The sequence below is a fragment of the Pipistrellus hanaki genome (genome assembly GCF_964339955.1).
Source record: "Pipistrellus hanaki genome assembly, chromosome: 6".
Classification (NCBI taxonomy): domain Eukaryota; kingdom Metazoa; phylum Chordata; class Mammalia; order Chiroptera; family Vespertilionidae; genus Pipistrellus; species Pipistrellus hanaki.
In genome coordinates, this window is record NC_140508.1 from 86,897,274 (window position 1) to 86,920,290 (window position 23,017).

Genomic DNA, 23,017 nt, shown 5'->3' on the forward strand with positions numbered 1-23,017 from the left:
AATGCAGAAATAAAATTATACAAAGAAATCTTACTAATGGTTGCAACAAAATGTAAAATCCCAAGGATCTATTTTAATAAACACACATTTCACATATGAAGAACATTATGATATTTTTGAGAGCTATAAAGGCCATATGAAAAAGTTAAATATTTTACAGATATTAATTATTACCAAATTAATTGCTAGTTAATGCTATTCAAGTAAAAATCAAAATGTGACTTGGAGTAATTTAACAAAATAGTACTAAACTTTTCCTGGAACAACAATCAGGTGATAGTAACCAAGAACTTTTTTTATAAAGAATATCAAGAGAAAAGGTAAGTCTTCTGATATAGCACATATATTTATGATAAAGCTGTAATAATTAAAGAAGGCTAGATCTGCTGCAAATACAGAAAGACCCTGATCAATGGATACAAGAAAGGTATTCAGCCCAGCCGGTGTGACTCAGCGGTTGAGTGTCCACTCGGGAACCAAGGGGTCGCTGATCTGATTCCTGGTCAGACCATGCCTGGGTTGCAGGCTCGGTCCCCAGTAGGGGTACGTGCCCAAGGCAGTTGATCAATGATGCTCCTCTCTCATCGATGTCTCTATTCCTCTCCCTTTCTTTCTCTCTAAAAGTCCACTTTAAAAAAAGAAAAGTAATCAAAACCAATCGTACATATCCTTAGGACACTAGGCTCCTAATTATTGTTGGGTTTGGGGGTGGAATTGAACCTTCACACTTTTCATCACTAAAAATCTCCAATAGACATGTACTGTGGACTAGAGGACAATTAAACCTCTGTTAATGTCAGCCACTGAGTCTGGGGAGTGTTTGTTAGCCCAGCCCGGCATAATTCAGTCTATCCATCCAAACTGGTAGTGATGCTCCGAGATATAACTTCCTGGGTCAAGTTGAACTTGGCGCCTATGACAGGCACACCTTGAAAGGATGGTCTTAGGCACCAAGGGCTTCAGTGTCTTGTGGAACTAGGGTGCAGCACCCTCTGCTGCCAGTAGGTGTCGTGATCTACATAACGCAGTGAAGGCAGAAAATGCCTGGGCTTGAGTATGATTGGGTATCACAGATTAAAGTAACACAAGTGTTGCCCTGACCGGTTTGGCTCAGTGGGTAGAGCGTCGGCCTGCGGACTCAAGAGTCCCAGGTTCCATTCCAGTCAAGGGCATGTACCTTGGTAGCAAGCACATCCTCAGTGGGGGGTGTGCAGGAGGCAGCTGATGGATGTTTCTCTCTCATCAATGTTTCTAACTCTCTATCCCTCTCCCTTCCTCTCTGTATTAAAAAATCAATAAAATATATATTTTTAAAAATAAAGTAACATAAGTGTTCCTTGGTTCGGAGATAACTCCAAGTAATTCTATAGAGATAGAGATAGAGATAGAGATATATAAATATAGATACAGATATAGATAGACAGATAAATTAGGACTTAATCAATTAAAATATGTACAATTTTTACATGTTGTGTATTTTTTTCCTTCAATGCAGAAATTCAAAAAAATAATGTTTAGTGTCAGTGTTTGATCATTGCATTGAACTGGACAGTTGAGACAAGATCATTGCACCCACTGTTAAATCAGTTAAGTGGTCCACGCACTGTATTTCAGAATTTAGTGCAATGCCCTCTTACCAACAGGTCCCGTTACACACAACCAGCTGGGCCCGTCCCTGTCCTCCGCACAGAGCCTCTGAGGAGAGCTTGGGCCCTGCCAGAGGCTGCCGGCGGCCTTACCGCTCCTTCAGGCTCCTTTGTTCCAGGCAGTTCACATTCCTGCCAAACCCTGGGCCAGGAGCCAGGGCGGGTCTGCCATAGCAACCGCCACACCGTCCTGTGGGCACAGCGTGGAGACTGCCATCTGAACGGGGCCTCAGGAAGCAGCTGTGGATGGTGGAGGGAGCCCACCGGAGACACGTTTCCGATGGGAATCTACCTTCTGCCTCACCAGGCGGACTCGGTGCCGGGGACTTCCAAGCACCACTGCTTCCCACCGGTCCCCGGTGCTCCTCTCTCTGCGGCCCGGGCCTCCTGCCTAGACACAGGTTTTCCTCTTCCCCAGTGTTTGCCCAGGCCTGTGGGTGTCTGCGGTGACAGACGCCACAGAAACGTTTGGTTTTGGGACTCACTGGGTGACTTCCCTTTTCTGAGCTGTCAGCCGGACAATTTTTACACGTTTTAAGTTCAAATGGAACGCCATTCCTGAAATGGAAGCTCTGCACATGAAACAGAGGGCGATCCTTTCGGGGTGTGAAGGGTTGGCCCTAAATGGGGAGCCCCCCGAATGGCCCCTCCTCCGAAGTAGGGCACACCGCCCCCTGCAGGACCACACCCTGAAGTGAAGTCAGCGTGCTGGGAACCCAGCGCGTTTTTGCTCTTTTCCCCCCACCTACTTCCTCCCGAGTTGGTTTTGCTTGCTTGCCTGTTTCCACATACTGTAACCTGATTCAGAATAAGAACAGGGTTTTTGCCCTAACCAGTGTGGCTCAGTGGATAGAGCATGAGCCTGCAGACTGAGGGGTCCCAGGTTCCATTCCGGTCAAGGGCATGCACCTTGGTTGCAGGCACATCCACAGAGGGGGGCACAAGAGGCAGCTAATCGATGTTTCTCTCTCATCGATGTTTCTAAGTCTCTATCCCTCTCCCTTCCTCTCTGTAAAAAATCAATAAAATGTACTAAAACAAAACAAAACAAACAAGCAAAAAAAAAAAAAAAACAAACAAAAAAAAACAAACAGGATTTTCACATCCGTTCCTGAGAGCTAAGAAGATACATTAGCTATGAGGTTGGAATCAAAGGAGGAGCAAGTTGGAGAGCTGGTTAGTGATGAAGACTGTGGTCCAGGGCAATATTTTTAAATGAAAATAGAAGTTGGGAAAATGGTCATGGAGGATACAAAATATTTTTATGTTCAAAATTCCCCATGAAGATTTGAGGATTCGCTTTCCGGGGAGATGCTGATTATGATGCTGGTTGTTTCATATGAACGCACAATTTTGGAAGGCCCACACAACTTTTACTCAGAGAGTGAGGGGTTTTTTAATGCAAACATTTTAAAACAATAACTTTGAAAGATTGAAAATAGAAAGTGCATTTTTTTACTTTAACTATGATAATTATCTGATTTTGCTATATTGATTATAAGAGGTATAAGAGATGTTTTCCATAACCTGACTGTGCGATGTATAGAGGAATACAAAGGAATTTCTTAAAACCATACAGCATCCAAGCTACAGAATTGGTTTTTTGATTCTTAAACAAAAAATATCAAGAAAAACGTGTGCCTCGAGGTTTATTGATTATCCAGGAGAAAGGCTAGGTCTAAAGTGAGTGTGTGTGTCAGGGTTGGAGGGGGGTGGGTAGAGACAGTTGATTTCTAGAGCTAGGATTTAAAACTACATTTAATCATGTCCTAAGGCCCTTCTGGTTTTAGCTGGGTGCTGGCTTAACTTTCCTAGGCTCTGCTGACCAAGAGGGAGAACTTCCTGCTTATTCAGATGCAAGGCACCTGGTTCCTTCAGGCAGAACCACATGTACGCATCCTCTCTGCAGCGCCAGCTCTGCCAGGCATGTGGGGCATAGCAATTTCACTGCAGTGCGCGTGCTCCTGCCCCCATGACTGCCCCCACACACACCTCGCCCCCCTTCTTCCCTCCAAGCTCTCCCCGCTGTGCAGAGCTGTTCAGTCCGCCTGCCCTGTCTCCACTGAGCTGGGGTAAAAGAAGACGGTCTGCATTGGTCTTATGTTTTGATTTTCATCTCGAGTTCTCCAAGGTCTTCCTCTTCCATACGGTAGAACTTGGCTGTGAAATAAGTGGTGGCCTACCCAGTTTCACGAAGCAGGGCGAGGCAGTCCTTGGGACTTGTGGTCTTGCCCCCTAAGGGAGTGGGGTCGGTAGCTCCTTGACTCCATAGTGGCCAATTCACTATTCAACTATTTCTTTCCTGCACTGAGCAGTCCTCCCCCTGCATGGCTGTGGGCCAGAACGTGCAGGCCTTGAACATAAGGAAAAACTGGGGTCCCAGGAACCATTTTTGATGCCAAGGTGGGGCAGTCTCTGCTTGTGGATTGGCCAGCCTGAGCCCAGGTGGATCCCCAAGCCCCTCCTCACAGCTGCCCGCTGTGTCTGGAGGCAGGACCTGAAAGATCTCCACCCCTCTCCCGGCGGCCTCCAGGGCTTCTGTTGGCGGAGGAGACATCCGGCAGGTCAAGACACCCTCTTGGCTTTGGTTTGGAGATGTCCACTGAGAGCAAGCTTGTGGGCGATGATCCCAGGGACCACACCGCCCCTCTTCCCCTCCCCGCCCCCCGCCCTCCCCATTACTTTGGCTGGGTGCTTAGGGACTCCTTTAACGTTGGTTGTATGAGGGAGGTTAGGATTAGCAGCTAAGGACTGATGACTAAAACTGTGTTCATTGTGGAGTCTCTGTTTAGCCTCCCAGGAAGGGGCGGGGCACCTGCATTTCACAGACTTGGAAGGCCTGGGCCTCCTTTGGGAGCTTGGCCCTGTGGACTCAGTGTACCTGTTCCCACCCCGTCCAAGAACCACTGTGGGCGGGGCCACATCCCCCATCTAAGCCTCTAAAAGGGCCAGCTAACAGGGAAACCCAAAGGTTGGTGGCAGTACTCTTAGCATCCCAGTCCATGTACAAAGAGAGAAGAGAAACTCTCACCTCCATGAAATGAGCAAGTTTATGTGAAAGAAACCATCAAAGAACAACCAAAAGCTCTTGGGGGGGGGGGGGGGGAGGCCAAATAATGAACAGAAAGGATGGAAACCGAAGCTAAAGAAATCTCTCCAAACATGTACTTAAAAGAAGGGGGATGAGTGAGAGGGACAAGAAAATCACTAACCAACCTGTGCAGTTCTACATCCAAATCCCACGCAAAGCACAGGAGTTCCAGAAAAGGAGAAGAAAAAAAAGAAAAAGAATAAAGAAATCAACAGATGCGTTCATCAGCTGAAGCTTAGACTCCCGTTAACATACGGATACTACCTATTTTTTACTTTAAAAAAAAAAAGGCTACGAACTAGAAAGCACCATTCTTCCATCATTTCCACCTTCACAGCAGTAATGCAGAAGGGGGTTTGGAAGCATAAACAGGTGCTTGCCATTCGCTGAGGAATCAGGCTGAGAGCCCAGCACCACAGCACACACCTCCACCGGCTGGCCGGAGTGAGAGCCTTCCCTGTCAGCCACGGCTTGCTCTCTCACAAGATGCACAAGCCTCCGGGAGAGGCGGCCTGAGCGGCCCTGCCAGTCCCCCTGACCAGCAGCCCTGCTGGTCCCCCTGACCAGATGGACCCTCCTATCTGTCCTGGGGGCTGAGAGGCAGCTGTCCAGAGTCCATGTCCTGTTTATTTCTGATAATTCCGTTTGCTCTGGTGTGACTCACCGTGACACTGCACAGACACTGCTGGGCAATGACCAGGACGATGACCTTGGCCCCGTCCTGTGGTCTGGCCACAATCCCCTTCCCTCCGCAGCAGGAGCCCCTCCTCCCTCCAGGGGGCGCACACCATGGTTGCGTTAGGCCTTCCCTTCGGCTGGTGTCCAGTTGTGTCCATCTGTCCCTCCTCTGCCCGTCCCTCCCCTATTGTCCTAATGCACTGGCCGGCAGACCATGGCTTGTGAGACACATGCGGCTCTTTGGCTCCTTGAGTGTGGCTCTTCCACAAAATACCGCGGCCTGGGCGAGTCTATTTTGACGACATGGTGTTAGAAGAAGTTTAAGTTTAAAAAATTTAGATCTCCAAAGAGATTTCAATCATTGATATTTGGCTCTGTTGGCTAATGAGTTTGCTGCCCACTGGCCCAATGACCTGGGAGACAGCCTCTGTCCCCGAGCCCCAGAGGTGGGCATTCAGGTGGCGTGCACAGCTCAGGTTGAGAGCGCAAATACATGTTTATTACCGGAGGTCAGCTCAGCACCAGAGGCGAGACCATCGTCATCTCCTGCAAACCTCTCTCAAGGGGGACTCGGAAAGAGAGACCTTCTAGAAAGATGGTGCTGCTGATCGCACTCAGCTCTCCGGGCCACGTGGAGAGGGAATGGCGGTGACACGCCACCCAGATCTGTACCGAACGGGCCTGTCGTTGCTTTCACACACCCGCTGTTCAACGGGGGCCTGGCGCTGGACCGTCCACAGAGCACTGCCGAGTAAGGACACGTCCAGGAAGGATTTAGGAATAATGCGGAGCTCACAGCGGCTATTCAATTGGACATCATTCTCTCAGGCATAAGCAGGTGCTGCCCTTTGGTGGAAAGATCAATGCGTTATTTTAAAATACTCTGGCCAGGCACCTCCGTTGCTTAGAGCTCCATCCTGACGCGCCAAGGTTGTGGGTTCAGTCTCTGGTCGGGGCACACACAAGGAGCAGCCAGTGAATGGATCAGTAAGCAGAACAACAAGTTGATGTTTTTCTCTCTCTCTTTCTCCCTTCCTCTCTCTTTCTCTCTAAAATTAATTTAAAAATTAAAAAAAGACTACTGTGAGTCTTATTTACTTAAAAAATTGTGGATAAGTGAAAAACAAACCAAACCAGAACGTAATGAGCGCTGAGTGGCTCTTTCGGTTGTGCCGCGTTAAAATGTGCCTTCCTCAGATTTCTAAAGAACTGGCCAGGCTCTACCAACATTACTTTCTTAGTCAACCTAGCATTTCAGTGAGGAAAGTGGAATTAATTCTGTCCTACCGTGAGAACACATGTAAGGAAGTTGTGGCGTGTTTAAGATTCCTCAGGCAGCCATAGAGCTGGGCAGAGAACGCTGGTGTCCCGAGTCTGAGAACGACCTCACCAGCTGCCTCCATTTCTCCTGGAGGAAAGGGCACAAGCCCTATAGGTGTGGCCACTACACCCGTTTTACTCTCCTCCAAATACTGGCCTTTGTATTTCAGAACTATCCAGAAGGCAGGTCTTTGTGTTTAGTTTATTTTAAAATATATTCTTATTGATTTCAGAGAGGAAGGGAGAGGGAGGGAGGGAGGGAGGGAGGAAGGGAGGGAGGGAGGGAGGGAGAGAAACATCAGTGATGAGAGAGAATCATTGACCAGCTGCTTCCTGCATGCCTCCTACTGAGGATGGAGCCTGCAATCCAGGCATGTGCTCTGACCAGAAAACAACCTTGACCTCCTGGCTCATAGGTTGAGGCTCAATCACTGAGTCATGCTGGCTGGGCGATCTTTGCTCTAAAAGGACACGAGGGCAAAAGTTTGGCTCAACCAAACATTCACAAAGGCTGCAGTATGATTTACTTTATTTTCTGAAGATACATTTATCTTGCAAAATAGGTCTCTGACATTGAAGTCATCCAAAGTGCTGCTGTTCCTTTCTAAACACCCATGCGCCGGTGCAGAAAGTAGACTTCCCGAATGTCACAGTCATCTTATTTTCTCCGGGGCAACTGAACCTGGGGTGGATCATGAGATCAAGGGTGAAAACTGGCCGCTGGGAACCCGCACTCACACTGTTTGGAACACACACTCACAGGAGAAAGACTCCCAGTAAAAGGAGCTACACCCATGCTCCTTTTCATGAAGAATTCCTCTTCATGAAGAATTCCAAAATTGGATGTTTTCCTATGTGAATTCAAGCATTGGAACTGAATATCTTGTTTCCAATGATTACGTTCAGATTCTCAGATTTGTTTTTCATGCCACCAAATTTTTATTACTCGTGTCAGTCTGTCTGTAAATTATTTACTCAGCATTACTATCCTGCATATTTTGCTCCAAATCCTCAATGGACATAAGCATCCTATATAATTAGAGAGGAATATGCTAATTACCCATTACATGGTGAGTCGTAACGACCAACAGCTTAATGACCAGATCACGGATCTGCAGAGGGTGTGGGGCAGCGGAGAGCTACAGGAGGGGGCAGGCAGCAAGCTATCAGGGGGCAGAGGAGGGCAGGGCAGTGGTTGAAGAGCTACAGCAGGGCAGCTGCAATCTACTGGCGCACAGATTCGTGCGCAGGGCTGCTAGTCTATAATAATAAAAGCGTAATATGCTATTAGACTGGACGTACTTCTGGACGACCTTCTGATCTAAGCCACGGCTGCCGTGGCAGGCAGGGGCCGAGCCCCTTGCACAATCTCATGCATGGGGCCTCCAGTATTTAATACACATAGAAATGAGGTGCCGAGTCCCTTCTGTAGTCTGCTGTGTCCATCAGGCTTTCTTAAGCAGCACTGGCATGTTTCCCACATTGTGAAGACAAGCAGAGAGACCATGGGAAATGTCCAGAAACACACTCGATTCATACTTGACCACATGCACTACAAGGTAATTACATTTCCCATGAGAACGTTGGGTTTGGGTTTTTCAAACACAAGAAGAAAATGAAAGAAAAAGGTGAATAACATCTCCAAACAAGAGTGGACTTTGAAGAGGCCAGGTGTTCCTCCCTGTGCTGGGACTGCCCACGGCTTCTCGGGTGGAGAACCAGATGCTGGCTGGCCTGTGTTGACCAGCAGGTTGTACCAAAGAGATGGGTGTTGGAATGCCAGAGTCACACGAGGTATGGTGAGGTGCTCGCACTGTGAGGACCGAGTCCAGCTATGTCTCCAATCTCACACGCATGCACAGTCGCCCCCATCTGCTTAGGCTCAGTTGCCTGTGGTCAACCATGGACAGGAAATAGTAAATATGAAATTCCAGAAATAAATTATTTCTACATTTAAACTGTGACCAGTGCGGAGTAAGGTGGTAAATAAAGTCTTAAGGGAACCCCCTCAGCCTGTCCTGCCCGAGATGTGACTTGTGAGCATATCTGGGCTGTCCATGGGCATGAGTCAGTAGCTGGGTGGGTTTCCAGAGATAGAGAGGGACCACTGTGCCCAGCTGGCAGGGGCACAGGTGAGCCTGACCTCAGGCCCCGCTCCCCATACTCAGCCCCACGTTGGGTGCCATATGTGCAGAGCCAGCATGGCCACCGGTGAACCTGAGAGGCGGTGGTGAAGGATGGAGAAAAGACAGACAAAAGAATAAAGATGGGTCTGGGTAGGACACTGTCCTCTCTGATGGAGAGACAGCGCCATGGCCTGCAAGCCAAGTCTTTGTTTTACAGCAGACGCCACGAGGCAAAGTAAGGGCGTGGTCAAGATCTTTCCCATGTTCTCCTGGGTTTCGAATCTACTCAACTGCATGAACATGATCAAGCTTTGTTTACTTGCTGCACCACCCGCAGCCCATGCCACTCAGCCACGAGGGACCATAAGTTCAGACCATAAGGTCACGCGTACAGCCACAGCCTCTGGCTGTAATTGTGGTGGGACTTGCACGTCGCTTTGCCAGATGAGGACAGTGCCCTCTCATTTGTCCCAGGCTTGAACCTGTTTGAATGCTGTAGCTGCTCTCCACAGGTCACATTCATATCACTTTTATTACAGTTCAATATTTCATTATAACGGCTCTATCTTATTATTAGTTACTGATAATCTCTTACTGTGCCTAATTTATAAACTGAATTTTACCACAGATATGTGTGTCTAGGGAAAAACATATAGGGTTTGGTACTAGGTGTGCAGAACTGGGGGTCTTGCATACCCTGTTTCCCAGAAAATAAGACAGTGTCTTATATTAATTTTTTCTCCCAAAGTTGCACTAGGTCTTATTTTCAGGGGATGTCTTATCTTTCCATGCGCTAGGTCTTATTTTCGGACGATGTCTTATTTTTGGGGAAACACGGTAGTATTCCCAAAAGGGGCACTTCCTGTCCTTTGAAGAACAAAATACCTGAGAGAAAGAGTGGGCAAATCCTCGTCATTCCATTTCTTTCTCTGTCTCTTAAATCTCTCTCCAGTGCACATACAGGGGTCAGGGGCATGACCCCTGCAGACCACAGATCCCAAAGGTGCTTCCCATGCAGCAGGGAACCCCCCGTTGGGAAGGTGAGCTTTGGGATGCAAACATATTATTTCCAGCCTGCAGCTGGCTGAGTTCACAGACGCACAAACTGTGGACAGGAAGGACTGACTGTATTCATTGAAAAAGTCCGTGTGTAAGAAAACCTACACAGGTGCAGCTGGGGTTGTTCGAGCCAACTGTAGATGAATGATCTCAAGGTACAAGGGACTCCCTAGACTCACAGAGAGAGAGACAGGTAGAGCTGAGGTCGAGAGACGTGGGGGCCCCAAGTTGCCAGCTGGTAGCCCTGTATACCTCTTTAAACCACCGAGCTCTCATGAAAGGATGGAGTTTCATAGGCCCGTGGTCAGCAAACTGCGGCTCTTGGGCCCCTTGAGAGTGGCTCTTCCACAAAATACCACAGCCTGGGCGAGTCTATTTGGAAGAAGTGGCGTTAGAAGAAGTTTAAGTTTAAAAAACGTGGCTCTCCAAAGAAATTTCCATTGTTGTGCTGCTGATATTGGGCTCTGTTGACGAATGAGTTTGCGGACCACTGGCCTAGGCCATCTTTAAGTTTCATTCAAAAAAATGTCCTCCCCTGTAAAAGGTGCCTTGCCCAGGGACCCTGAGCTTAATGCACCAAAGCGAACTGGGGCAGAGCTTGCAGTGGGAGGGACACCTCCCAGGGCAGACGGGCACGCCTAGCTTGCCCTGGAGGCTGGGGGAGGAGGAGGCAGAGTAGAAGAGCATCTTCCTTCAACGTTTGGGGAGGACACTTAGGTAAGCTGACCAGACGTCCCAATTTTGGCGCGACAGTCCCGATTTTTAACAATTTGTCCCGCGTCCCGCGGGACGTTTTTAAAAACGTCGCGGGACGCGGGACAAATTGTTAAAAATCGGAACGTCTGGTCACCTTACACTTAGATCGGTGTCAGAGTGAAGACAAGTGTGGTCCCTGCCTGGGAGCTGGGAGCTGGGGGCGTGGTTCTGCTACAGAGAGACTACCCATAGCATTTGCAAACACTCATCCGATGTGCTCGCAGCCTTAGAATCTCCTGTCCGAGAAAATTCACCACAACGGAAAGTTATTCTGACTTGACTTGGAAGGGAGTGTACACCAAGAAACCGCTGTGCCGTGACAGACACGTGGAAACGGGGCTCGTCCCTCACACAGCGTTTGGGGCACATGTTTCTCTCCTGACCTCAGGTCCTCCATCAGCAGCGGTCCCCAGGCCAGAGGTCCGGGAATGAGACTGACTTCCAGAGCATGTGTCCAGCCTTCCTTTCTGTTCTTCGGCTCGTCTTCCTGGCGTCTCCCACCCCCAGGCCCGTTTCTCTGCGTCACTGCCCAGCCCTGGCGCCCTGCAGGCTGAGGGGACCTTAGACTTCAGGCTGGCGATGCTTCGAGCGGAGACCGAGAACCCCAGGTGCTCCCCTTCGGCCCAAAGAAATGACCGGCCCATTAGACTGTCCTGTGTGCCCAGGGAGGGAGACCCAACACCAAGTCTGCCTTGTCAACAGCAGGTGAACGCACTGAGGCTCCAGGGCGTGATTTTAGACGAGGCTCGTGGTCCAGAACCTGCGGCTCGCGAGCCACACGCGGCTCTTGGGCCCCTTGAGGGTGGCTCTTCCACAAAACACCACGGCCTGGGCGAGTCTATGTTGAAGAAGTGGCATTAGAAGTAGTTTAAGTTTTTTGTTTTTTTTAAAAAATATATATTTTATTGATTTTGTACAGAGAGGAAGGAAGAGAGATAGAGAGCTAGAAACATCGATGAGAGAGAGTCATCGATCAGCTGCCTCTTGCACACCCCCTACTGGGGATATGCCCGCAGCCAAGGTACATGCCCTTGACCGGAATCGAACCCCAGGTCCCTTCAGTCCCCAAGCCGACGCTCTATCCATTGAGCCAAACCGGTCTCGGAAGAAGTAGTTTAAGTTTAAAAAATGTGGCTCTCCAAAGAAATGTCAGTCGTCATACTGTGGATCTTTGGCTCTGCCGACTAATGAGTTTGCCGACCACTGGGCTAGGCTGTCCCTTCTGCTGCTAACAGGCTGCTGAGCAAAGTTTGGCTGACCATGTGATCAGGCTCAGCACAGGCAAGATCCCGAGGCCATGCACAGCCACAGCAGGGCCAGAGGCATGCAGGTTGGAAAAAGAAAAAAAAAAATTTTTTTTAAATTTATTTTAAAAAAGAAAAGAAAATTAAAAAAAAAAAAGGCAGGTGCTTACTTATCTGATAAAAACAAAACAAAACAAAACAAACAAACAAAAAACCTATTGGAACCAGAGAATTAGTTGAGCCGAGGGCATCCCAAAGCAGTTTCTGAAGTTAGAGTTTAATCTATTGTGGGCATGATGTTCAAAAGCTTCCTGCCTCACACTAACAAGTCCTGCTGGCCGCCTGCTGTTCCACCTCTAAGTGAATCAGAGCGGCCATCAGTACGGAGGGCTGGGCGGGAGGGCGGGAGGCCCAGGTCTGCAGGTCAGCGCTGACCTCTCCGGCAGGAAGAGGGGACCCCGGACCCTCCTGTGGAAAGCAAGCATCACCCCCATCCTGCCAGGGAGCGTGGCGTCACTCTGCCTGGCTCCCTGAACAGGGACCTTCTCCAGAGCCCGTGGCAGGGCACTGCTGGGCGGATCAGCAACAGTGTGGCCAGGCCATCTATCCGGCAAAGGAGGCAGGGAGAGAAAGAACACGCCGAACCCTGGTCTCTCCATTTAATTAACGTGACCTTCCTCATTCTTTCGAGAAGAAAAGCCAGGAAAAAAAAAAAATCCTTTTTGCGTTTCATTAAGAAATGGCCTACAATATTATGTTTTAATTAACACGGAATAAGCTTCCTCCCATGGAAATTGAGAATTGAAAAGCCTCGCCAGCCAGGAATAATACGTTATTAAAAGCTGCATCACCTACGTCAGCGACATGAGGACCTGATGTTTAGAGATTCATCAAGTTCTTACGAGATCGATATCCTGAAACTCAAAAACTCAAACAATGTTCGCTAACGGAAACCAGGAGCCTTGGTCCCCAACTGCCACCAAGTTCAACAACCCACAAAGAGTTGAGAAACTCAGATAAAACCGGTATTTTTATTTACCTATAGAACTGGGGGGGGGGGGGGGATAGACAAGTTAGAATAGATAACAAATTAGAGAAGTAAAACAATAAAAATTGGTATGTCTAATATTTTAAAAAAATTTTGGGGGAAAAAGGGTTCTGGACAAAAAACAAAGGTATTGCCTCACCCCAATCAATTGCTCCCCACCCCCCTGCCCCCTGCCTCCCTCCCTCCCTCCCACAAAGTTTGTTACCCAAACCTTCCAGTCTCTCCCTCCTGGGGCTCTGCTCTGGTAGGTCCCTGCCTCAGAGGCAGAAGCCAGATCCTCTGCCCGGTGTGCTCTGCACCAGCCAGGTTACCTCCGGTCCTCCAGGGTCCGGCCCCACCCTGGCTCTGAGGCTGTTCTCCCTTTCTTCCCTCTTTTCCATTGTTGTTGGGGTGTTGTTAGGTCTCTGAAACTGTCTGCTACAGCAGGGAAGGGAGCCGCTGCGGGAGGGACAGAAAGCGGGAGATTGCCCAGAAAACGCCACGCACTCCTCTCCCGGGAACAAAGGCAGACAGAGCGGGGTCTCGGCTGTCCCCCCAAAGCGTCCAGCTGGGGCGGTGGGGCGCCCAGGCCTCCGCCCTGCCCCCTGCAGGTGGCTGGGAGCTCAGGAGCGCCCCCGGGCGACCACGGCCAGCACGGCGCCCCCGCTCTGCCATCGGTGGTGTCTCCCAACAATAAACATTGTGTGTCCAGGCCCGGAGGAGAGTCCGCCGGACAGAGGGACCAGACCCGGAGAGGAGGCATCCCCATCCCCATCCCCCTCCCGCACCTCCAGCCGCCCCCTCGCGGCCCCGAGAGACCCGGGCCCCTCAAGTTCCTGTGCAACTTGCTGCCGCAGCCCCTGCACCTGCCGGCGCCGCGCACCCCCGGCCTCCCCGGCCCCCGCCGGCTGTGCGCCCCCGGCCTCCCAGGGCCCCAGCGGCTGCCACTCCACCGGGCGCTCCGGGCCCCCGCGGGCTGTGCGTCCCCGGCCCCCGCGGCCCGCTCCACCGGGCGCTCCGGGCGGGGCGGCGGCCGCGGATCCGGCAGCTCCGGGCGCTCTGCGCCTCCGATTGGCCGCCGCGCGGGCGGAGCGGGGGCGGGGGCGGCGGTGCGCGGGGCCCGGGTAGCGGGCGGCGGGGGGCGCTCGCGGAGGCCGAGCGCAGAGCGCGGGCGGCGGCGGGCGGGGAGGACCGCGGGCGGCGGGCGGCGGGCGGGGAGGACCGCGGGCGGCGGGCGGGGAGGACCGCGGGCGGCGGGCGGCGGGCGGGGAGCGGACCGCGGGCGGAGGGCGGCGGGCGGGGAGGACCGCGGGCGGCGGGCGGCGGGCGGGGAGGACCGCGGGCGGCGGGCGGGGGGAGGACCGCGGGCGGCGGGCGGCGGGCGGGGAGGACCGCGGGCGGCGGGCGGCGGGCGGGGAGGACCGCGGGCGGAGGGCGGCGCCGGCGCGCAGGCAGCAGGTTTGGCCGCGGCGGCCGCTCGGCGGGACGGGTTCGCGGCGGCTGCGCTGACGGGCCCGGCTGCACCTCCGCGCGGCGCCCGATCCGCCCCCCGCTCGCCCGGCCCGGAGCGGAGATCCGGCGGCGGGACGCTGTCCTTTGTGGGCGCCCCCTCCCCGCGGCGGCGACAAACACCCCGCCGAGCGGGACCGCGCGCTGCGCTCCGCTGCCCCCGCTCCGCTGCCCCCGCTCCGCTGCCCCCGCCCCGCTGCCCCCGCCCCGCTGCCCCCGCCCCGCTGCCCCCGCCCCGCTGCCCCCTCCGCATCCTCCCCGCCCCGCCGCCCCGCCCGCCCCGCCCGGCCGGCCGCTCCGCACTCGGTGGACCCGCGGCCGCCGGCCGCTCTCCGCAGCCGCTCCCATTGGCGGCGCGGGCGGGGGCGGGGGCGCGGGCGGGGAGGAGGGGGAGGAGGAGGGAGCGGAGGGAGGAGCAGGGGGAGGAGGAGCAGCGGGAGGAGGACCGGTGCCGCTGCCCGGAGCCGCCGCCGCCGCTGCCGCCGCCGCTGCGCTGCCGCCTCCATGAGCCGCCCCGCGGGCGCCGCGCGGGCCCTGCTGCCGCTGCTGGCGGCGCTGCTGCAGGTACGGCGGGCGGCGGCGTCCTTTGTTCCCGCCGGGCGGCCGGGAGGGAGCGGGGGTGCGGGTGCGGGGCCGGGGCCGGCGGCGGAGGGAGCGGGGGTGCGGGGCCGGGGCCGGCGGCGGAGGGAGCGGGGGTGCGGGGCCGGGTCCGGCGGCGGAGGGAGCGGGGGTGCGGGGCCGGGGCCGGCGGCGGAGGGAGCGGGGGTGCGGGGCCGGTTCCGGTCCGGGCGGCCGGCCTCTCCATCGCGCTCCCGGCGGGTCCCGGGAGGAGGCGGTCCGGTCCTCTTTGGGGCCGGGCGAGCCCGCGGGTCGGCGCCGGGCGGCCGGAGGGGAGGGGAGGGGAGGGACCCCGCCGCTCCCGGCCCCCGGATTCCACTTCGCCCCCGTCCTCCCCGCCGGGCCGGGCCGGGGTGCGGTGCGCGGCGCCCCGCGCGCTCCGGGCCGAGTTGGCGGACTCGCTCCTCCAGCCGCACCCGGCCGGCCCCGCGCCCGGAGCCTGGGGCGCCCTGTCTGTCCATTGTCTCCGCCGGCCCCGGGCGGCCCGCGAGCCTCCGAGCGGGTGCCCGGCCCCGACCGCCCGCCGAGGGTCCCGCCCGGAGGGTTCGCCCCGGGCCCGGGGGACCTGCGGGGACCTGCGGGCAGCGCCTGGAGCCCGGCCCCGGTCCCGCCGGACGGGGGCAGGTCCGTTACTCGGCGGTGCTGCCTCCCGGGTCCGCGCCCCTGTCCCCGGGCCCCGATCCCCTGCCCCCGGCCCCCGTTCCCGGCCCCCTGCCCCTGCCCCTGCCCCCGGCGCCGGGGCCGGAGCCCGCACTGGCCGCCGGGAGGGCACCGGCCTCCGGGAGCCGCGGGGGCTCCCCGCCCGGAGGCACCTGCTCCGGCTCCGGCTCCGGCTCCGGCGGCCGCCAACTTCCGAGCGGGGATGCCCGCCCCGACCCCCGGCGGCCCGGAGGGGACCCCGCGCCTCCGCCCGCGGAGCGCCCGCGTTTGGGGGGCCGGCGGGGTTCGAGCCCGGCCCCGCGGGGTGCGTTTCGGTTCTGCCCGGCTGCTGGGGGCGGGGGGGGGGCTCGCCGCGGACTCGGGTCTGGGGGATCCTCCGGGGGTGCGGGCGGGCGGGAAGCGGGGCTGCGCGGGGCGGCCGGGCCGGGCCGGGGGTGCGGGTCCCCCTCGTGGTTCCCCCGGGCCGGGCCTGGCACCTGCGGCCGGGAGGGGGCTCGGCACCGGGGAGGGGGCTCGGCACCGGGGAGGGGGCTCGGCACCGGGGAGGGGGCTCGGCACCGGGGAGGGGTTTTGGCACCGGGGAGGGGGCTCGGCACCGGCGGGACGGCCCACGCCGGGCCCTCCGCTCGCTCCCGCCGCCCAGAGGGTGCGGTGCGGGCCGGGCCCTGTCCATGGTGCGCGCCGAGCGGAGCGGAGCGGCCGGCCTGCAGCGCCGCGTGGTGTGTGTCCCCTCCTCCTCCCAATCCCCGAACCCTGACCCCCAACTCCGACCCCCTGTGCTCTGCCCCTGGCCGGCCGCCCGCCCTCCCTCCCTCCCTCCCTCCCTCTGGCTCTGGCCGCTGGTCCTGCTTTCCTTTCTCCTTGGGTTTCTGCTTCTGCTTTTGTTCTTTGGTGCGTGTCTCTCTCTCTCTCTCTCTCTCTCTCTCTCTCTCTCTCTCTCTCTCTCTCTCTGCCCTCCCCTCCCCCCACTGGCCAGTCTGCCCTCCCTCTCCCTCCCCTGGCCTCCCCGACCCTGGGGTGCCAGACATTTTTAGCCTCTGCCTTTTGGGGAGCCAGTGGAATCCCTTTCAACTCAGGGAGGAGGCCTGCCAGTCACCGCCAACAAAAGTGCCTCCTGTTGTAAAACCGCCCTTTATTCTTACAGTGCACACCCTTCCCTCTCCTGCTGCTGTCCCGTTTTCTCCCCCTCCTCCCCCCTGCCCTTCCCTCCCCCCTCCTGCCCTTCCCTCCCCCCTCCTGCCCTTCCCTCCCCCCTCCTGCCCTTCCCTCCCCCCTCCTGCCCTTCCCTCCCCCCTCCTGCCCTTCCCTCCCCCCTCCTGCCCTTCCCTCCCCCCTCCTGCCCTTCCCTTTCCCCTCCTGCCCTTCCTTCTCCCCCTGCTGTCCGGTTTTCTCCCCCTCCTCCCCCCTGCCAATTCCCTCTCCCTCTCCTGCCCTGTCCCTGGGGCTGATTTCTTTAAAAGGGGCTTAGTGAGGGGGTGAGGCCTGAGGGGAAGGAGGAAAAAGTGCCACCTCCAGTGTTTGAAGCCAGGGGTGAGGCTGGTAAACTCCTGAGTCCTGGGCACATCAGAGGTTTTCTCTCTCCTTTATTTCTTTTATTTAACAAAGGAGGTGCCGTACATCAAAAAGTCTTATTTCTAGAAGCATCATTTTTGAGCCTAAGCTGTCCTCCTAGCAGGAGCCAGCGGTAGGTGGTACTTGTTCACCGCTTTTGGCCTGACAGTGAGTTCCGATGGGATGCGGGCAGGGAGGAGGGCTGGGGAGAGGCCTGGTCATTGACCCCGGACTGGGGTGGCACCCCGCACACACGGTTCCATCCCCTTTGTGTCACGTACCTTGAGGCCAGGGGTGGCTTTCGAGGGTCACTTTGTCCCCGTTTCCCTAAGTGTGTGTTAAAGGCCTCTTTATAAATGTCAGATGTGGTGCTGATCTTTCCCGCTGCTTCTGGACCCTGTGGGGGTGACCTTTCCAGACCCCAGGGAAGGGGGTGACAGCCTTGCCATCCAACTGGTGGGCTGGCGGCCTTGCAATTCCTGGGGGCAGGTCCGGCGCTGGCACCGCGAGATGTGCAAGGTCACCGGGCAGAGTGTGTGCCACGTGCGTGTCCGGGCGGGGGGTGCCCCGTGGGCTGTGCTGCTGGGGTCAGAAGGGACTTTGTGCTCACAGTCTGCCCTGCTCCTAGAGGAACAGAGACCTGTCTGCCAGTGAAATGGCCCCTCTGCCCTCGGCTGCTCCTAAGTCTTAGTGTTTTATTTTCAGGTCAGACTGGAGCCCGGAGTTTTGGAAAGGAGAGTGAGTAGGTCCTTAGTGTAGATACAGAGCAGCCTTGTTTTTCCGGAACGGTGAAGTCAGAACCACTGAGTATCCAAAAAGGACTTTTTACTTTTAATTTTTAGCTGCAGTGCCCCTTTTTTGTTTTGAACACTTTTTTTTTTTTTTTCACTTTGAGTTAATTCTTTGTGAATTTTGTTTTTCTGTTACCTGGGTTTGCGTATTTAAAATGTCTCTCTTTTTTACTTTAATTTAAGGTATTATTAGTATTGTCCATTACGTTAAAAAATGAAAAGAGAAAATATAGACTTCACTCACCAAAGCTTTCCTTTTAAATTACCCATGAACAGATTTGTCATCAGGGGGAACAATCCATTTTACTTCTACTGTCTACCCAGTGAATGGATTAGAAGCCTGTCTTATTTTCCTAGCTCACATTTTAATGGCGTGGCTCTGTTATCCTCATCTCAATAACATGTGTGTGTTAGGATGCATCGAGGACATCAGCTGAAGGTCCAGGGATGTCCTAGACTCAGAGTCCGGCCTTGGGCCTGGGTGAGGACATAGGAAAGGAGATGTGTTGACTATGTGGGAATTTCATGGTCTTAGGTAGAGACTTGGAGGAGATTAATATTAACACATGAATCGTCTGTAAAAAAATTGTTTGGATGTGGGAAATCTGGAATGCAGTAATCATTTGAAGTATAAACTATGTTTGTGTTCATGTTTGTTTGATTTTCATGTGTCTTTGTGTGTTTGATTTTCACGTGCCTTTGTTATAAGTTCTCGTGAACGTAAGGAGAATGAATATAGTCGGTGTTCACGGTTATTCTGCTCCTGAGACGTAGTTATGCGTATCTTTGTGCTTTTCTTACTCTGTGGCCTGTGTTATCGCCCCTAGATGGTGCATTGCAGACAGACCAGGCACGATTTGAACATCATAATGTGTGAGCCCTACAGTATTTCTATAGGCGTATTTAAGAACGTAATGCAAAGTGTCTATTTATAATTTTTTAGGCCTCGATTGCAAATTGGGGATTCATTTACAGAGTGCACTCCTGGACTTCGGTTCCGGTGTTAACATCTGCTCTGACCGTCTCCACGTGGGACTGAGGCTTTCGGAGGAAGTTCTTTCTAGGTAGTTCGTACTTTTTTCCACGGGGAGACTGACGCCTTCCTGGACCAGTGTATTACACCAGACTGTTCTTCGTGTCCTTTTTCACTAAAAACCTTCAATTCTTAAACCTGCGGTGCCTCATTAAGCTTTAGGGTTATTAATCGGGAAATGTCAAGCAAGATTAAAGCAACAGTTACTCTTGCTTTAAAATGCCTTTTAAAAAAATCCTCAGTAACTCATATCCCCATCCTGTTTTCCAGTGGAAAGTTTCAGGTTAGGAGAGTAATTAAAAGAAAAAAAAAAATCAAAGCTGTTATTTAAGAAATATAGAGTCTTGTGCATAAACTTCCATTTTTGCCCAAGTTAACGTTATTCAGAGTTGTTCTGTTGGCCCAGATACAAAAAGTAATCAGATTTAAGCACTTCACAGACTCATGGCGATTTTTACAAGCTATTTAAAAAAATGTGGTTTAGAGTTTGGGTTCTGTCATTTGAGTATTTCATATCTGGCTTTAATATGATAGAACCTTCTAGAACCTAAGTATTTTCAAGTTGGGTTAAGAACTGTAATTGAAACATAATTTGTACCAGCAAACCATTATGCCTCACATTTCTTTTTTCTATTAAAACTTAAACTTGTCTCCCCCCCCCAGAAAATTATGTCAGTGAATTTGAGTAGATACTAATCTTTGTGTGTTTTACTAACTGTAGATAAATTTTAATTAAACAGCTTTATTCATGCCTGGCAGATAAATGTTTTAGTAAGAGCTATGTCTTTTACATATCTAAAGTGATGGGTTTAAAGTAAGTGGAGGAAGGCGAATTTAGGAGCTCAATGGAATTTGGAGAGAACCGGACATAAAGATTGTAAATTATATTATAATCCAATTTTTAAAAGAAAATCGAGATTACGCATAAATACTCTGCCCAGTTTTCACTTCTTGTTACTCTTCTTAGTGCTCAGTGCGCTTGTCTGAGCTTCCCACTGCAGAAGCTGAACCCCGCCCTTTTTGATGGGCTGCATATGAATGTTCCTAGGCTTTCTTTCCCGAAATAAACCTCCCTAGAATGGAAATAAATACTGGAGGAACCGCGTACCTGTGCAGTTCTGTACTTTGTAATTTTAATACTTAGTTTAATATATAAACACACGACACATATGCTGAGGACTGCTATCCTCAGCATATGTGTCTCCTCTAACATTTACCTCAGTTTGACATGAAGTGTCAGTCTATAGTTAATTTGTGTGTGTCCTCAAAGGTGGTTTGGGCACCAAGAGTGTAACCTAGTCCCGTTCAAATGAAACGATCTGCTCTTACAGACGGTCCCGGGCATGAGCTAGCCGTGGTCAGTGTCCAGGGCAGGCAGGCTGGGGTTCTAACCTGGTCCAGATGTGGTTTGCTCTCTTAAACGCCTGAGGCATCTTTTTTCTAAGTAGTAATGCCTTGGGCCTGGGTGGATTTGTTGATCTCTAAGGGACTTTTCAGTCCTGTGATTCTTGCAGCTTTTCAGAAACATCCCAGCTATGCCTCTGCTTTATAGAGACTTTGGAATGGCTTCAGTTTTTAACTTGAGGGGCAGGGATTTCCAGGTTCCTCACAGGGATAGAACGATTTTAGGGCTATTAGCAGCACATCATATACGGCAGGTTAGACATTCTCTGTATTTTTTATATGCTGGACTTTTAAATGTAATTTTTCTCATTGGCTGTCCTTTGATGACTAAAGATAAACTTTCAGCAGACAGGGGCCAGTTAGTATTAAAGGGGAAGGGTCCGCGTTAAAACACTGGCATAGGCCTGAGATCTGGCAGGCCCTCCGCTGGCTATGTTCCTATAGAAGTGTCTGTTTTCATAATGTGCACATGTTGTGTGCACATGTATGAGGCTATGTCTTGAAGCCTTTTTTAATAATTACAAAAGATGGGGTTAGCTGATTTCTGAAAACCTATCACTTGGCACCAATTTAGTAAATGATGGCCACGTGCAGTCCGATGCCAGACCCGTGCTCTGTGGAATAAAACATGTTAGTTCTGGATCCAGATCAAAAGCCACCCAGTGCTTCAGGCGTGGACCTGGCAGAGCTACCAGGAAGGACTGTCAGGACAGTCAGGGCCTCTGGACGGAGGGAAACCGGGCAAAGGCCTCCGGTGACCTCCACGAACATAGAACGTTCTGGAGTTGGGTTGGGAACAGCCTTTAGGAAGCTGAGCTCTGGAAGACTGGCCAGCTCCATGGTGGCTAAATAATAGATGCGTTTCCATGTCGCGCCCGGGAATGGCCACGCCGGGCTGGGCTGCCTGTGCCTGAGGTGTGTGCTCGCTGGTGGAGCCACAGGGATCCTTCTGAGCGCTCTGGGCGGATGGAGCATGTCCCTCTGTCCTGGCGGTGAGAGCTGAATGAGATCCTGGGGGCGTCCAGGAGGGAGACGCAGGAGAGCGTGAGGGTAGCAGGTCCAGCCTCCCGCTGCCCAGAGGGAGTCACCCTGAGCCTGGGCCTCCCAGCGGCAGTGCCTCTGGAGCAGGTGCCCTGTGGATCGGGCGCTGTGAGCAATGAGAGGGGGTCCTCCTGAGAGAGGGCCTGGGGCGGGGCTGGATCCACGGTCTGTTCCCAGGTTTTCTTTCCCAAAACAAACCTCCCAGAATGAAAATAAACACCGGAGGGACCGCGTACTGGTGTAGTTCTGTACATTGCAACTTTAATACTTGTTTTGTGTTCACTTTAAAACTTTACTTGTCCATAGTGTACAGTTGTATATTGTGGTTTTAATATTGGTTTCTGTGTTAATTAAAAAATAAGTTACTTCACGGCCATAATTTCAAATGTTTAAACCCAATTCCTCCTCCCCTCAATCTCCGTGCATTAGGTAATGTGCTAGTGGGTTTCAGGGAGCGGGACTGTGTTACCTCAGGTGTTTCTGTAGCTCTGGGAGACAGGGGCTTTGTTGCATGTGACTGGGATTCAGGCATTGGGAATGTTGGGGAATCCGGAGGGCAGCACCCCCTGCCATGGGGAGGGGAGCCTGCTGCACAGCCCTGGGCCTTCCTCTCCGCGGCCTGCACCCTGGGACATGCCTCTTAGGGCCTGAGCATGGCATCGCTGACATTGATCTCAACTGAGTTGATAAAAAGGTTAAGGTAGTTAACTCTTCTAAACTCCTCACCCAAGGGTAAATTTTCAGCTATGTTTAGAGAGAGCGAGAGGGGAGGGAGACAGAGGGAAACATTGATGTGAGACACATCCATGGGTTGCCTCCCATGGGGGCTGGGAGTGGAACCTCAGCCCACGTCTGTGCCCTTGACCGGGCAGTGAACCCTGGACCTTCTGGGGCCTGGGCCGGCCCGCGGAGCACAGAGCCGCCCAGCCAGGGCTCACGTCGCTAACCTTGGCGTATGTTCTCTATTTAATCTTGACCCTAAATATGAACATTTGCTTTGGAATATGAAGCTAAAATTTAAGGGTTGGTTAGGATTTTCACTTATTTTTTTTTTTTTTTTAATACGTCCTCTTAGGGAAAGGAGAAAAGATACCTTAGGAAAGTGATTCATAGTCAGTTTTATAATGTTCTCCCAATTGTCTTGATCATCAAATAATAGACTGATAAGTGCTCGGAAAGTAATTCTTTTGTGTGAATCCTGGAACTTAAAATACTTCCCAGCAGCCTCCGGGAACTCTCAAGGCTGTGCATATTAACACACACACACACACACACACACACCCCTTTCCCCCACATTCTTTTGTGTGAAAAGAAATTCAAGAGATTCTATCACTAGGTTTTGAAATGTTTTAAGGTTTAATGGCACCTTTTCCATTAATGGTTTAAATCACGTTTTCTTCCACAAAAGAAATCATTTGGCGGCTTTTACAATACACGCCCAGGCCTCGGAGGGACCTGCCCCT

At 53.1% G+C, this 23,017-nt stretch overlaps 1 protein-coding gene across 2 annotated transcripts in view; it reads left to right on the forward strand.

The window, feature by feature from the left end:
* Window positions 1-14,863: 14,863 nt before the first annotated feature.
* CDH2 (cadherin 2) overlaps window positions 14,864-23,017 on the forward strand; it is a 136,232-nt gene continuing 128,078 nt past the window's right edge. Inside the window, exon 1 of one of the 2 annotated variants that reach the window (XM_084887055.1) lies at window positions 14,864-15,020. In XM_084887055.1, the coding sequence (XP_084743181.1) occupies window positions 14,961-15,020 (60 nt within the window). In that variant the 5' untranslated portion in view covers window positions 14,864-14,960. The remainder of the gene's footprint in view (window positions 15,021-23,017) is intronic. The other variant, XM_084887056.1, reaches the window with a different exon arrangement.